Source organism: Scyliorhinus canicula, chromosome 11, assembly GCF_902713615.1.
Source record: "Scyliorhinus canicula chromosome 11, sScyCan1.1, whole genome shotgun sequence".
NCBI classification, from domain to species: Eukaryota; Metazoa; Chordata; class Chondrichthyes; order Carcharhiniformes; family Scyliorhinidae; genus Scyliorhinus; species Scyliorhinus canicula.
Window position 1 is genome coordinate 48,563,239 of NC_052156.1, and position 13,312 is coordinate 48,576,550.

At 48.9% G+C, this 13,312-nt stretch overlaps 1 protein-coding gene across 1 annotated transcript in view; it reads left to right on the top strand.

Moving 5' to 3' along the window:
• Positions 1-8,187, top strand: part of nampt2 (nicotinamide phosphoribosyltransferase 2) — a 69,593-nt gene extending 61,406 nt beyond the window's left edge. The window contains exons 8-11 of the mRNA XM_038810563.1: positions 3,116-3,235; positions 3,334-3,474; positions 6,370-6,495; positions 7,738-8,187. Coding sequence (XP_038666491.1) covers positions 3,116-3,235; positions 3,334-3,474; positions 6,370-6,495; positions 7,738-7,893 — 543 coding nt within the window. The 3' untranslated portion in view covers positions 7,894-8,187. The remainder of the gene's footprint in view (positions 1-3,115; positions 3,236-3,333; positions 3,475-6,369; positions 6,496-7,737) is intronic.
• Positions 8,188-13,312: the final 5,125 nt, after the last annotated feature.

Consider the following 13,312-nt stretch of genomic DNA (forward strand, 5'->3'; position numbering starts at 1 on the left):
AAATGTGAAAACTTGGCAAAGCAGACATAGGACGGACACTTTCCCCCGCCTCCATAGTGTGTTTTGTGATGATGGAATCATAGAATTTACAGTGCAGAAGGAGGTCATTCAGACCATCAATCTGCACCGGCCCTTGGATTGAGATCCCTACTTCAGGCCACATCTCCACCCTATCCCCATAAACCAGTAACCCCACCTAATTTTTTTTTTTGACTCTAAGGGGCAAATTAGCCTGGCCAATCCACCTAATCTGCACATCTTTGGACTGTGGGGGGAAACCAGAGCACCCAGAGGAAACCCATGCAGACACGGGGAGAAAGTGCAAACTCCACACAGTCACCCGAGGCTGGAATTGAACCCAGGACCCTGGAGCTGTGGTATGGTTGGAACTGGTTGGATTTTTATCACAATCCAACAGTTTCATGGTTGCTGAAATGGAATTTTTAAAATTCCAGGTAATTTTCGATAATAAATCTTAATTTTCAAATTACTCCGGTAGGATTTGAACGCATATTCTTTTTAAAAAATAAATATTGAGTCGTCAGTTATATTTTTCCAATTAAGAGGCAATTTAGCATGGCCAATTCACCTCACCTGCACTTCTTTGAGATTTGGGGGTGCGATCTACGCAGACAGGGGGAGAATGTGCAAACTCCAGACTGTTACCCGGGACCGGGATCAAATCCGGTTCCTCAGCACCGTAGGCAGCAGTGCTAACCACTTTGCCATTGTGCCGCCTAGTGAAAGCCTATTCTTTGGGTTATTAGGCCAGTCTTCTGGGTTATCAATCTAGTAACATAACCAAGGTACTATCAGGCTCCAGAAAAGGCTGAGTAATCGAAACCCAACTCCTTGACAGCTTGAGGAGACCATAAAAAATGCTGCTAACTGGGTATAAACTGGATATGAAGGAATTTAGAGATCTGGAATAAAAGTCACATCATTGTTGTAAAGGGCTTTTTCTGAGATTGAGTTTGAGATTTATTGTTGGGGTGGAACAGAGGGAATTTTATTGCTTGATGTTCAAAATGGAAAAACATTCCATTCCCTAGCACTAACTCTAACCGGAGAAGCACCAAGGCAGCGAGTGGAATAATTCCACTGCAAAACTTTGCCCTTGCTTCAAGAAATCCAAAAAAAAGTCTTCAAAATCTCTCTTGCCATGCAGGGGATCACGGAAACCTATATCCCAAATCCTGCCTTTCGGGCTGTGTAAATATCAAAGAAGCATTCAGCTGACACTAGATTGTGACCACCTCAAGAAATGCAACTGTGATTCACAACCTTTTTAATCAGGAGTTGCAAATCATTTGCTACCCGAGTAGCCACCAAGCTTATACTGTCCTCATATGAACACCACTAAAGTGTTTTGTCAGATGATCTATCTATTTGTTCAAAAAGAAAAAGCAGAGCATACAACGCAATGTAATGTGTGCAGCTATGAAGTGGAGGACACCTGCTTTAAAAAATCAACAACACAGCAAGAAGGAAAATGGGACACATGCATAACAATGCAATAATTGTATTTGTTTCGTCAGTAACTCAGGTCAGAGGTCACATCTTCCCACATGAACTGCAATTATAATCACTTTTCTAATTGTGAAAACATGCACCTTAAACGTTTTACATCCATGGCGGGCGGTGTAGGTGTTGACATGTGGTGCCAGGGTCACGGTGGTGGTGATGACCCACCCTGTGTGACCTGGGGGGTGTTGCCCATCCTCGCACATCGCTGCCTACTGGTCTGTCTGGTGGAGGGAAGGCTGTAGGATGGGGTTGGTACCAGGGGCATGGAGCTGGTGATTCATCCTGGCCACCCTGAGGAGGTCGTGCAGCTTCTTCCGGCACTGTTGCCCAGTCCTGGTGATGGGGCTCATGGTCTCTGCTACTTGCAGCTCCGGGACCGGGGTCAAAGAACTCATGTGATTGAGTCCTGGCGTCAGCACTTAGTCTCTGAAACGGAGAATTCTGGCTATTATCTTGATGATACTAAAGTTAGTAATACCGTGTTGTGGGTGGCATGGTGGCACAATGGTTAGCACTGCTGCCTCACGACGTTGAGGACCCAGGTTCAATTCCAGCCTCGGGTGACTGTGTGGAGTTTGCACTTTCTCCCCGTGTCTGCTTGAGTTTCGTCCGAGTGCTCCGGTTTCCTCCCACAGTTCAAAGATGTGCAGGTTAGGTGGATTGGCCAGACTAAATTGTCCCTTAGAGTAAAAAAAAAGATTAGGGGGGGGATACTGGTTTATGGGGATAGGGTGGAAATGTGGCCTTAAGTAGGGTTCTCATTTCAAAGGCCGGTGCAGACTTGATGGGCCGAATGGCCTCCTGCACTGTAAATTAAAGATTCTATCATCACAAAACACACTACAGAGGAGGTGGAAAATGTCCACCTATGTCAGCTTTGCAAAGTGTCGGGCAGCACGGTGGCCTAGTGGTTAGCACAGCAGCCTCACGGCGCTGAGGTCCCAGGTTCGATCCCGGCTCTGGGTCACTGTCCGTGTGGAGTTTGCACATTCTCCCCGTGTCTGCGTGGGTTTCGCCCCCACAACCCAAAGATGTGTAGAGTAGGTAGATTGGCCACGCTAAATTGCCCCCTTAATTGGAAAAAATAATTGGATAATCTAAAATTTAAAAAAAAAAGCTTTGCAAAGTGTCCACATTTCGACATAAAAATTTGGGCTGTCCAAAGCTGACAAGAGAAGCCTTCTTTTCCTTTTTCTGGGCTGAATTTGAACCCAAGCATATAAGTATCAACCAATCCCCACAAGACGTACTCCTTTTATGCAGGAATTGATCGGTTGATTGGGAATCCTGTAAGCAATGTGGACAAAGATTGCCTTATTCTTTGGTGGTCCACACAGGTAATAATGATGAATAGCCTAATATAGAGCATTACCAGAATACTTTTGTAAAACCCGCGTCGACAATGCCAAGCTTCTAACTGAGCCAGCTGTTGCTATTGTCATGCCTAAATTATTAACATAATTAACATTTATGAGCTTTGATGACTGTCCAGCAGAGGTGATGCGCTGGTTTTATGGAGATGATTGAAATGATAAAGGCCACAGTTTGAGCTATTGTGCAGCAATGATCATTTTCTCATAACCTACAGGTCATTAAAATTCTGGAAGAAGTCTTTGGAAGTACCTTGAACCATCAGGGCTATAAGCTGCTACCATCTTTCATCCGTGTCTTTCAAGGAGACGCAATAAATCTAAATTCCATAGAAAAAGTACGTGGATTTTTGTTTTCAGTATTTTATTGGACCCACAAATGAACTTCGTCCATAAAGGTTTACTGTCAAATCTGGATTTTTATTTTGTCTTTCAGATCCTAACAGCTCTTAAAAGTGAAGACTGGAGTGCAGAGAATATTTTTTTTGGTTGTGGCAGTGCTCTTCTGCAGAAGCTCAACAGAGATACCCTGAGTTGCTCTTTCAAATGTAGCTATGTTGAACAAAATGGAAAAGGGGTAAAAATGCTTCCTGGCTTGAGTTACAAATAATAAGAAAATCTCCGGATAAGGGCTACAGTTGGTAGCACACCAAGACTTTGAGAATGTGAATGGGAATTGCCAGAAAATATCATCTAACAGACCTCTGATTTTACAGAGGGTAGGAACAAAAGATTATGCCGCATTTTTACGCCCCCCGCAAATGATGCTGTCTCATTGAATACACATCTGTCATCTCAATAGCTATCAAATATTTTGCCAAGTTTTGATTATTTTTGATGCGTGGATACGTTTTCCGGTTCACCAGTGTGGTTAAAATATATTATTTTAAAAGGACGATGTAGGGCAGACTGGAAATTGGGCCTGACTGCGGTCCAACATTATGGTTGGAAAGCCGTGAACAATGTGCAGGTGTATTTTAAATTTTAATGATCCATTTCCAATGGGCAAAGCTTCCCTTCCTGCAGGACGCAATCCCTTTTCAGCAGTCTTTCCTAAACCGGTATTCAACTTTGTCCTTTGAATACATAACCATCACTGAGTGAGTGTTTTAAAATGATGTCGAAGGATGAAACAAAGATCATTCAAAAATTGCACCTTTTGGTTTACATTTATATTTGCATATACTTGTTATAAAGACATTTTGACTGTCTTGACTAATTTCAAAGCCTTAAATAAATATCTATGAATAGTCTTCGAATTATAGACTCATAAATGTACAGGTGGGAAAGACACCATTGTGTCCGTACTAGCCGACAGTAGCCAACCAGCTTAATTCCGCTTTTCAGCTCTTGGTCCATAAGCTTGTAGGTTATTTCAAGTGCGTAACCAAGTATCCTTTTCAAATGTTACAAGGGTTTCTGCCTCCACTACCCTTTTCAGGCAGTGAGTTCCAATTCACCACCACCCTCTGGGTGAAAAGTAATTCCCTTCAAATTCCTCTAAACCCCCTACCTCGAACCCAAAATCTGTGCCCTCTGGTTATGGACCTCTCAACCGAGAGGAATTGAGCCTACCTACTCTGTCCAGATCCCTTACAATTTTATACACTTCAAAAAAGTCACCCCAGGCCACCTCTGACCCAAAGAAAACAAGTCTATCTTATCCAATCTTTCCTCACAATTATAATTCTCCAGTCCAGGGAAAATAAATCTCCTCCATCCCTTCTTGAGTGCAGTCACATCTTTCTGAGAGTGTGGTGGGCAGAGCTGCATTCTGGCTGTGCCTTGGCCAATTCCAGCACTATATTCCCACTCTTTTATTCCATATCTCGGTGACGGCAAGTACCCAATATGCCTCTTAACCACCTTTTCTGCTTATTCCCCACCTTCAGGAATCTGCCAACATGCACTCCCAAGGTCACTCTTTTCCTATCCTTATCTCAGTTTCCTATCATCAATTGTGGAAAATCACAGCATGGAAAATCTGCTCACATTTTGAGTTACATAGATACATTGAAACATAGAAGATAGGAGCAGGAGGAGCCTCTCGGCCCTTCGAGCCTGCTCCGTCATTTATCACGATCATGGCGGATCATCCCACTCGATAGCCTTATCCTGCTTTCTCCCCATAACCTTTGATCCCATTCCCCCAAGTGCTATATCTAGCTGCCTCTTGAATATATTCAATGTTTTAGCATCAACTACTTCCTGTGGTAATGAATTCCACAGGGTCACCACTCTTTGGGTGAAGAAATGTCTCCTCATCTCTGTCTGAAATGGTTAACCCTGAACCTCAGACTGTGACCGCTGGTTCTGGACTCACCCACCATCGGGAACATCTTCCCTGCACCTACCCTGTCTAGTACTGTTAGAATTTTTAAAGTCTCTATGAGATCCCCCCTCATTATTCTGAACTACAGCGAGAACAATCCTAACCTATTCAATCTCTCCTCATATGACAGTCCTGCCATCCCTAGAAGGAGTTTGGTAAACCTTTGCTGCACTCCCTCGAGAACAAGAACATCCTTCCTCAGAAAAGGAGACCAAAACTGCACACACTATTCTAGGTGTGGCCTAACCAAGGTCCTGTATAATTGCAACAACACATCCCTAATCCTGTACTCGAAACCTCTCGCAATGAAAGCCAACATACCATTAGCCTTCTTTACCGCCTGATGCACCTGCATGCTTACCTTCAACAACTGGTGTACAAGGACACCCAGGTCCTGCTGCACACTCTCCTTCAGATAATAATCTGCCTTCCTGTTTTTGCTTCCAAAGTGAATAACCTCACACGTATCCAAATTATACTGCATCTGCCATTGATTTGCCCACTTGCCCAACCTGTCCAGATCATGCTGTCGGATCTCTGTATCCTCATCACAGTTCGTTGATATGCACATATTTTCATTAGAGAATACCGTGTCTGGCTTTGCCCATTTGAAGATGAGAGTTCCACATTCCCTTCACATCTGATTTTCATGAGTCAATACTGGGGGAAAGAGGTCTGTCCAAACAACAGGGAAAAAGAAACGTCAACCTCCCTGGAATGCCCGGAGTGTTGTTTTAGGCTTGTGCTCAAAAGCGAAGGAAGTGATTTTCACAATTCAGAGTGAAAGTGCCGTAGAGCACCAGCTCAACAGGAACTGTGCCCAAGCACCAGCAGCCCAACTTGCCTTTCCCTATTCATCTGAATTCTGTCAGTAATAGATGTCGTAGGTCAGAAGGTCAACATGAATTAATGATGTTGACACATGTAATTAATCAGTTAGCAAATACTGTTATTTTCGTGAGCCACATTTTCTGTTTGTGAACTTTTCTGTCTTTAAAGAACATTTATGAGAGTGGCGATTTGAAATGTTTTGCTTATTCACTGATCATGCGTGCTTTGCAAGAGTGACAATCAGCAACATCTACCCCTGGTTCAGCATTTAACTACTTGTGTGTGTGTGTGTGTGTGTGTTATCATTAGCTAGATGTCTACAAACAGCCAGTAACTGATCCTATCAAAGATTCAAAGAGGGGCCAGCTAATTCTGAGGAGAAATACAGATGGAATATTTGAAACAATACAAGAGGGGAAGGGGAATCCGGAGGAGGTATGGGCAACTTACTTCTGTTCTTATTTCTTTTCTTTTGAAAATGTGTCTTTACTCGAGGGAAAGGGGGAAGAATAAGCACAGTGAAGGGAAATGTTGATGTGACAAATCCGAGATTAACACCTGCAATACTTTTGATAGTGAAATTTGGCAGCATGGATTTAGGGTGGCACAGTGGATAGCACAGTTGCTTCACAGCTCCAGGGTCCCAGGTTCGATTCCCGGCTTGGGTCACTGTCTGTGCGCAGTCTGCACATTCTCCCCGTGTCTGTGTGGGTTTCCTCCGGGTGCTCCGGTTTCCCCCCACAGTCCAAAGATGTGCAGGTTAGATGGATTGGCCATGCTAAATTGCCCTTAGTGTCGAAAAACGTTAGGTGGGGTTACTGAGTTACTGGGATAGGGTGGAGTTGTGGGCTTGGGTCGAGTGCTCTTTCCAAGGGTCGGTGCAGACTCGATGGGCTGAATGGCCTCCTTCTACACTGTAAATTCTATGTCTATGTCTATTAATCTGATTATCCGCCAGGATAGTTCAGACCTGATCAAACAATCATGAAAACAAAAAGGGTTGACATTCAGGGTCAAGTACAGCACAATATGTACAACGTTCAACTTTATGTAGGAATAACCTTCACACTCTTCTGTTTGGGGTGGTCCGGACAACTTTGGACTTACCCCATGGCAGACCTCTGTCCTAAGTTTTTCAAAGATAGTGTTAAGCCACCCAAACTGTAACAAATATTTGTAGAAGGCGGTACACTGAAACATCATACCGATAAGTTAGCAAAAAACTATCGTTTGCAGAATTCGCGTGACACTGTGTTCAAGATGAGTGTTCCTGACCCCATTGGGGCTCACTGAACTCTGATGGCCCCAGTCCATTGTCAGATAAATACATTCATCCCTTTAATCTGTTCTGCTGTCTAAGCCTATTCAGTTGTGAATGTCATCTAAATAGCTTGTTGCACCTTTAAGATTGCCCGGCGATTGAAGTATCCACTTCCTGGATTTGGCACATTTGATACTTTTTTGAAAAGGTTCACTCTTAAGTGCTCCTGTAATGCTATTACTTGTGTTTGAGTAACATCTAAGCTACACTTTGGAAGCTGAACTCTCTCTATCTCCAAGGTTATAAGACAAGTTGAAATGGCTCGGGTTTTGCTTTGGAGTTTGGACATAAATTGTGGAGAAAGTGTTATTGCAGCTTTATAAATAACTAACATGATTATTTTTACTTGTCTTTAGGACCTCCTGGTTACTGTTTTTGAGGATGGAAATATTCTCCAAGATTACACACTTGCAGAGGTCCGAAAAAATGCCAAGCTGCAGGCAGGTGACTTGCAGTATCTCAAGCCAAATGCAGAGCCCGCATATAGATGTCCGCTAAAAGAAAAGCCGTAGCATTAGAGCAAAATCCATAGCTGTGCAGTCACCTGGACGCATTAGTTGAAGTAATGTCAGCTGATGGAAAAAAGAACCACAAGCTGAAACCATCAGACTTCATTTGCCATGAGATCAGTCCATTAAAAAAAAGAAACCAGGCTCTTAAGATTTCATCAGTAACAATATTCTGTAAGAACATTAAAATGGAACATGTTTTTAATGCCATTTCAATAATACAACTTTGTTTAAATATCCCTGGCAATTTGTCGATTTTTCTGCAGGTACCTTCTGGCAATAAATGTCCCAATATCACGAGTTTCTAAAGAAGTTATTCATTCGGGGAGAAAAATTCATCCTGGTCCATTTTTGTCTGCCGAGATGATGATGCGCGATTATCTGGCTCCCTGTCAGGGAGCACACACATTTTACATTTCCCCTTGCCAAGGAAAAGTCTAAGTCAGTGACCGCAGAAAAGTTAGGGGCAGGATTCTCCGTTGGCCAATGCCGAAATCGGGAAAGCCGATTGAGCGGTGAATCGGTTCCGATGGCAAAAACACAGCGGGCGCCGATTTGACGCCACATTGCAATTCTCCGTCACCTAGAAAACGGCATCAATGCGTACCAGAATGCACATACAGTAGACACTGTTTGCATATCATTAGCGGGCCTGACCTGGTATTCTCCAGGGCCTCCGCGATTCTCCTCCACCGATGGGCCGAGTTCCCAACGGTTCTCTTCTGCTTTTAAAAATCGTGAAACTGGCATGGTGGCAGAGATGGGAGGTAGGACACGGAGAGGAGCAATTGCGGGCTGCCGGGCCAGACACTGGTTGGGTTGGCTGGATTGGGGGGCAGGCCCTGCCAGGGCTGGGGAGGGGGGGGGAATGGGGGAAACAGGCCGAGTTGCTGGGGTGAGCCTCCCATGGGACTGGGACGGTGTCCAGGCACGGACTGCCATTATGGCGGCCATCTTACTGTGCAACCACTGACCACCCACCTTGGCCTCTGGTTCTGCAGAATGACACCGGCTGTATGGACGCCCCGACTCACGCACACCCCTGCCAAACCAACCACCCCCCCCCCCACCCAGCCACCTCCCACTGGTGTCCCACCCAGAGCAACACCCACAGTAGCCCAAGGTGAGGGCAGTGCCAGCCAATGGTACCCTGGCATCAGGTAAGGGAGCTCGGGCCAGAACCCCTCACAGTTTTGGGCATCGACGGGGCCAGGGCTGCGGGGAGGCGGGGTGAAGGGAGATGCGGGTGCAGAGCCCACAGTGCCAACCGGGGCCACCATCTAGCCTGGTAGGACATGGTTGGGCACAGGAGTATACACCATGCTCACATGTCAGCCTTTCACCCCCTGCATATAATGGATATTGGAATACAACCAGCAATGGTTGCCGCAGCCCTGGGGGATGACCTGCGGCTATAAGAGCTGGCCCTGCTCGAGGAGGAGGAAACTGCAGCAGCGGAGCGCACAGCAGAGGGGCAGGTGGCAGCCGCCCAGGTTGGAGAGCCGGCTGCCCAACAGGCCGAGGAGGAGGAGGTGCCAAGGAGGCGCTGCATGAGGCCTCGTGTACTGGCACTATCTGTCATTCGAGGACTCCAGCTGAACAGAGAGACAGTGCGACATATCTGCCAGATCGTGGAACACCTGCGGGGATAGGGGGAGGACACCCGCTCCTGGTGACCGTCAAGGTGATGGTCGTCTTGAACCTTTATGCGATTGGGTCCTCCCAGGCACCGAGTGGGTATCTGTCCGAGATCTTACAGACCTCTGCACACAGGTGCAGCCGTGCCATCATGGAGGCCCTATATGCCCAGGCGGTTGAATACATCCATTTCAGTGTGGACCGAGCCCACCAGGATGCCTGGGCAGCGGGGTTCGCCACCATCGACGGGAGTCCCCGGGTACATGGGGTGATCAGCGGGATGCCTATGGGCACCTGCAGATAACAGGCCGCTCTTCACAAACCAAAAGGGGGTTCACTCGATGAACGTGCAGCTGGTGTGTGACCATCAGCTGTGCATCATACATGTCTGTGCCTGATACCCGGGCAGTGTGCACGACACCCCCCCCCCCCCCCCCACCCCCAGCTCCTGGGTGACGGGTTAACCGCTGCAATCATGGTCGCTGATGCCTATCCGGAGGCCACAGACCGATGCAGAGACCCGCTACAACGACACCCGAGCGGTGCTTCGGCCTCCTGAAGATGTGGTTCAGGTGCGTGGACTGCTCCGGAGGTGCCCTCCAGTACGATGCTGGGGTCGCCCGCATTGTGGCGGCCTACTGCATCCTCCACAACATCGCACAACAGAGGGGCGATGTATTGAAGGAGGAGGAGGAGGAACACCAGGCCTCGTCTGACAAGCAGGATGGGGGGGAGGGCGAGGATGGGCAGGCATGGGAGACTGCACAATGGGTGCGACAGGGCCAACATGCACGGGACACTCTGATCGCCTCCAGGTTGATTGATTAGGAGTTAAGAGGGTGTACTTGCCAGGGGCACGGGCACTGCATCCCAACCCCACACTCCCTCACTCACCCCTCCCCCCAGCCACCCCCTGCCTGCGACTCCCTCCGTGATACATACCTGTCACACGACAGAGTGAGGGCCCTAGGTTGGCAGTAACAACGGGTCTGGTACATGGGATGAAGGGATGATGACAACTCGCTCTGCGATGAGCTCTGGTGTTCCACATCATTTGACAGCATCTAACGCCTGCCCACGATAGCACTTTCCACTGTCCATCTGAGCTGGCCATTCCATCACACGGTCCCATCGGATCCTTTGGCTGGCGGTGGTGGGGATGGTCACGGATTTCCCATTCCTCCCTCCAACTTCTACCCATTTCCGCCCCCCTCCCCACCTCCTCCAGCCAGCCTAGACAAGCCTGCCAGACAGGCTGTAACAGTGGTAACGGGTGTTTATTGTGAACAAATATTTACAGATTTGTGCCCCAGCCCCATGACTAAACTGTGCCCGCACCTGTGCCAACTTAACTGGTGTCTAACTTTCAGGCCTTACGGGTGTAAAACTATGCTCCCCAGACAGTACAGCAGGAGTGGAGTCGGCATGCTGCGATTTCTGCCCTACGAGATGGGTCCCCGTTGGCGGGTGTCTTCTGGGGCGACCGAGCCTGGATGAAGCCCGGTCCTGCTCGGGTGCCTGGGTCACGTAGTGCCGCCCTGTTCAGCCCGCTGCCCAAGAGGTGTGCCAAGGACAGGAGGGGGGATCATAGAACATGCAGTGCAGAAGGAGGCCATTTGTTCCATCGAGTCTGACCCAGCAGGGAATCGAACCTGGGACCCTGGCGCTGTGAAGCCACAGTGCTAATCACTTGTGCTACCGTGCTGCCCCCGAGAAGTCCGAGGTGCTGCGGTGTTCTGGCACCTCTCCTGCGACCAGCACGGGACCCATCACCACCAACTCCCTCGGGATGCCCTGATAGCTGCTGAGCTACTCCGTGGGACGGTTGTGTGAGGGAGGTATCCCCTGAGGCTACCCCGCCACCTGATGCTGCCAGTCCTGGAGTCCAACTCTGATTACAACCAGGGCCTGCATGCTTATGGCCATGGAGCACAGGGAGTGGACCATCTCTGTCTGGGACTACACCACATCACATGTGACTGCGCCATCTCCCTCTGGGTTTCGGCCACCTCACTCTGTGTCTGTGCCACATTCGCCAGTGCCAGGGCAATGCAGCTGATGTTCCCAGCCATGGCCTGCTGTAACTGGGCCACGCTTAGGAGCACCGCTTCAATATCGAGGTGGCTCTGGACATGGCAACCTGTGAGGCAGCAATCCTGTCCTGAGCCTCGGCCACCACCTGCACAGAATGCCCAGGCCTTGGGCATGTTGATCCATTGCTGAGACCATCGTCCCCAATGCCTCCACCGCGGATGCCACCCGTGCAGTGTTGGCCTGTGTGGCAAGCATGGTCGGTACCACCTCCAGCTACAGCATGCGGTTGAACTCCTCCAACTGCGCCTGCAGGTACTGGATGCTCGCTGTCAATCCCTCATGTAGCCATGTTGTTCACGGCCTTCTCCTGGGGGATGGGGTGGTGGATCTCTGTGGGGACACAGGAAAGGACAGTTTTAGACAATCCAAAGCAGCCCAGTTGGTGGTGGGTAAGTGATGACCTCAGTGGCCAGGGCACCTGGCCATGGCGGCTGCTATGGGTACCCGTATGTGGTGCAGGGTGGGGGTACGGCCACCCTCCGGGGAGGGGTTGGGTTATGGGTGTGTGGGACAAGGATTGGTGCCAGTAGCACACTGCTGCCTATTCGCACCAAAATTGTGTTCGGCGATCAGCCGGAGAATCCATTTTTACGCCGGAATCAGTGGCGGTGCGTTTTTCCGATACTCCGCCCCCCTCAAAAATGTTGTTCTCAAGGAGTATGCCCCATGCCGTCGGGACACCCTCAGGACATCACCTGAGGCCCTCCTCTGATGCTCCAGTCCCGATGGGCCGAGTCCCCTGATGGTGTGGGCCGTTTGTCCTCTCATTGAGTCCAGCGCCGCAACTGTCCGGGGGGGGGGGGGGGGGGGGGGGGGGGGCATGGAGGGTTTTGGCAGTGGCTGGGAGAACTGGTGGGGGGTTGTCTGGGCGTAGCGAGGAGGGTTACAGAGGGCAGTTTGTAGAAGGCCATGTTGTACGGTGCGGCCGCCATAGGCCACCGCCATAGGCATGCGCGGCCACGGACTCCCCAATTCTGTGTCCATATTGGCAGATAAAGGGGCTTTACGTGGAATGGCTGCTAACCGGCGGCGGCGACTTTTTGGTCGTGAGACCAGACGTATCCTGTGGACATATCAATCGGAGAATCCAGCCCTTAGTCTCAGAAACGGACAATCCCGTCCTGGGTCAATTATCGCATCTTCAAATAACATTGCCTATCCACCGCTCCACCACCACCCCAAGCCGCTCGATGCAACACACCCCCAGCACTCATCTATTAGCAGCCTCTAGCGATCGAGACTTAGATACTCAACCTCATGCACAGACAACGACCAATGCTCAAGCTGACACCCATCTCTCGCTGCTTCCACATACCTCCCAGCTGTTCAACAATGATAGGCACATCTCCCAAACACAGGACAACACACTCATTGACATTCCTCCCTCTCTTGCAGAACCAGGTGGCCATAACTGCAAGGACTGGTGCACAACTAATGGGGGATAGGCACACATGCATGGCTTGAGCTTACAGATGGTGTTCTGCATTATGGGGCCTGAGGTCATTGAAGCAGCATCACCATGAACATTCAAGACAATGATCTGTTCTTGCCTTGTTCACTCTTCTCAACTCCCAACTTACCCTTATGCGGCTAACTGGTATTGCATGCAAACTGCAAGAGGGCATCTTACTTTCCTCCCCACCCTCCTTCTTTACTCCATCTTTTCACTTCTGCAGTTATGTTTTCAGGT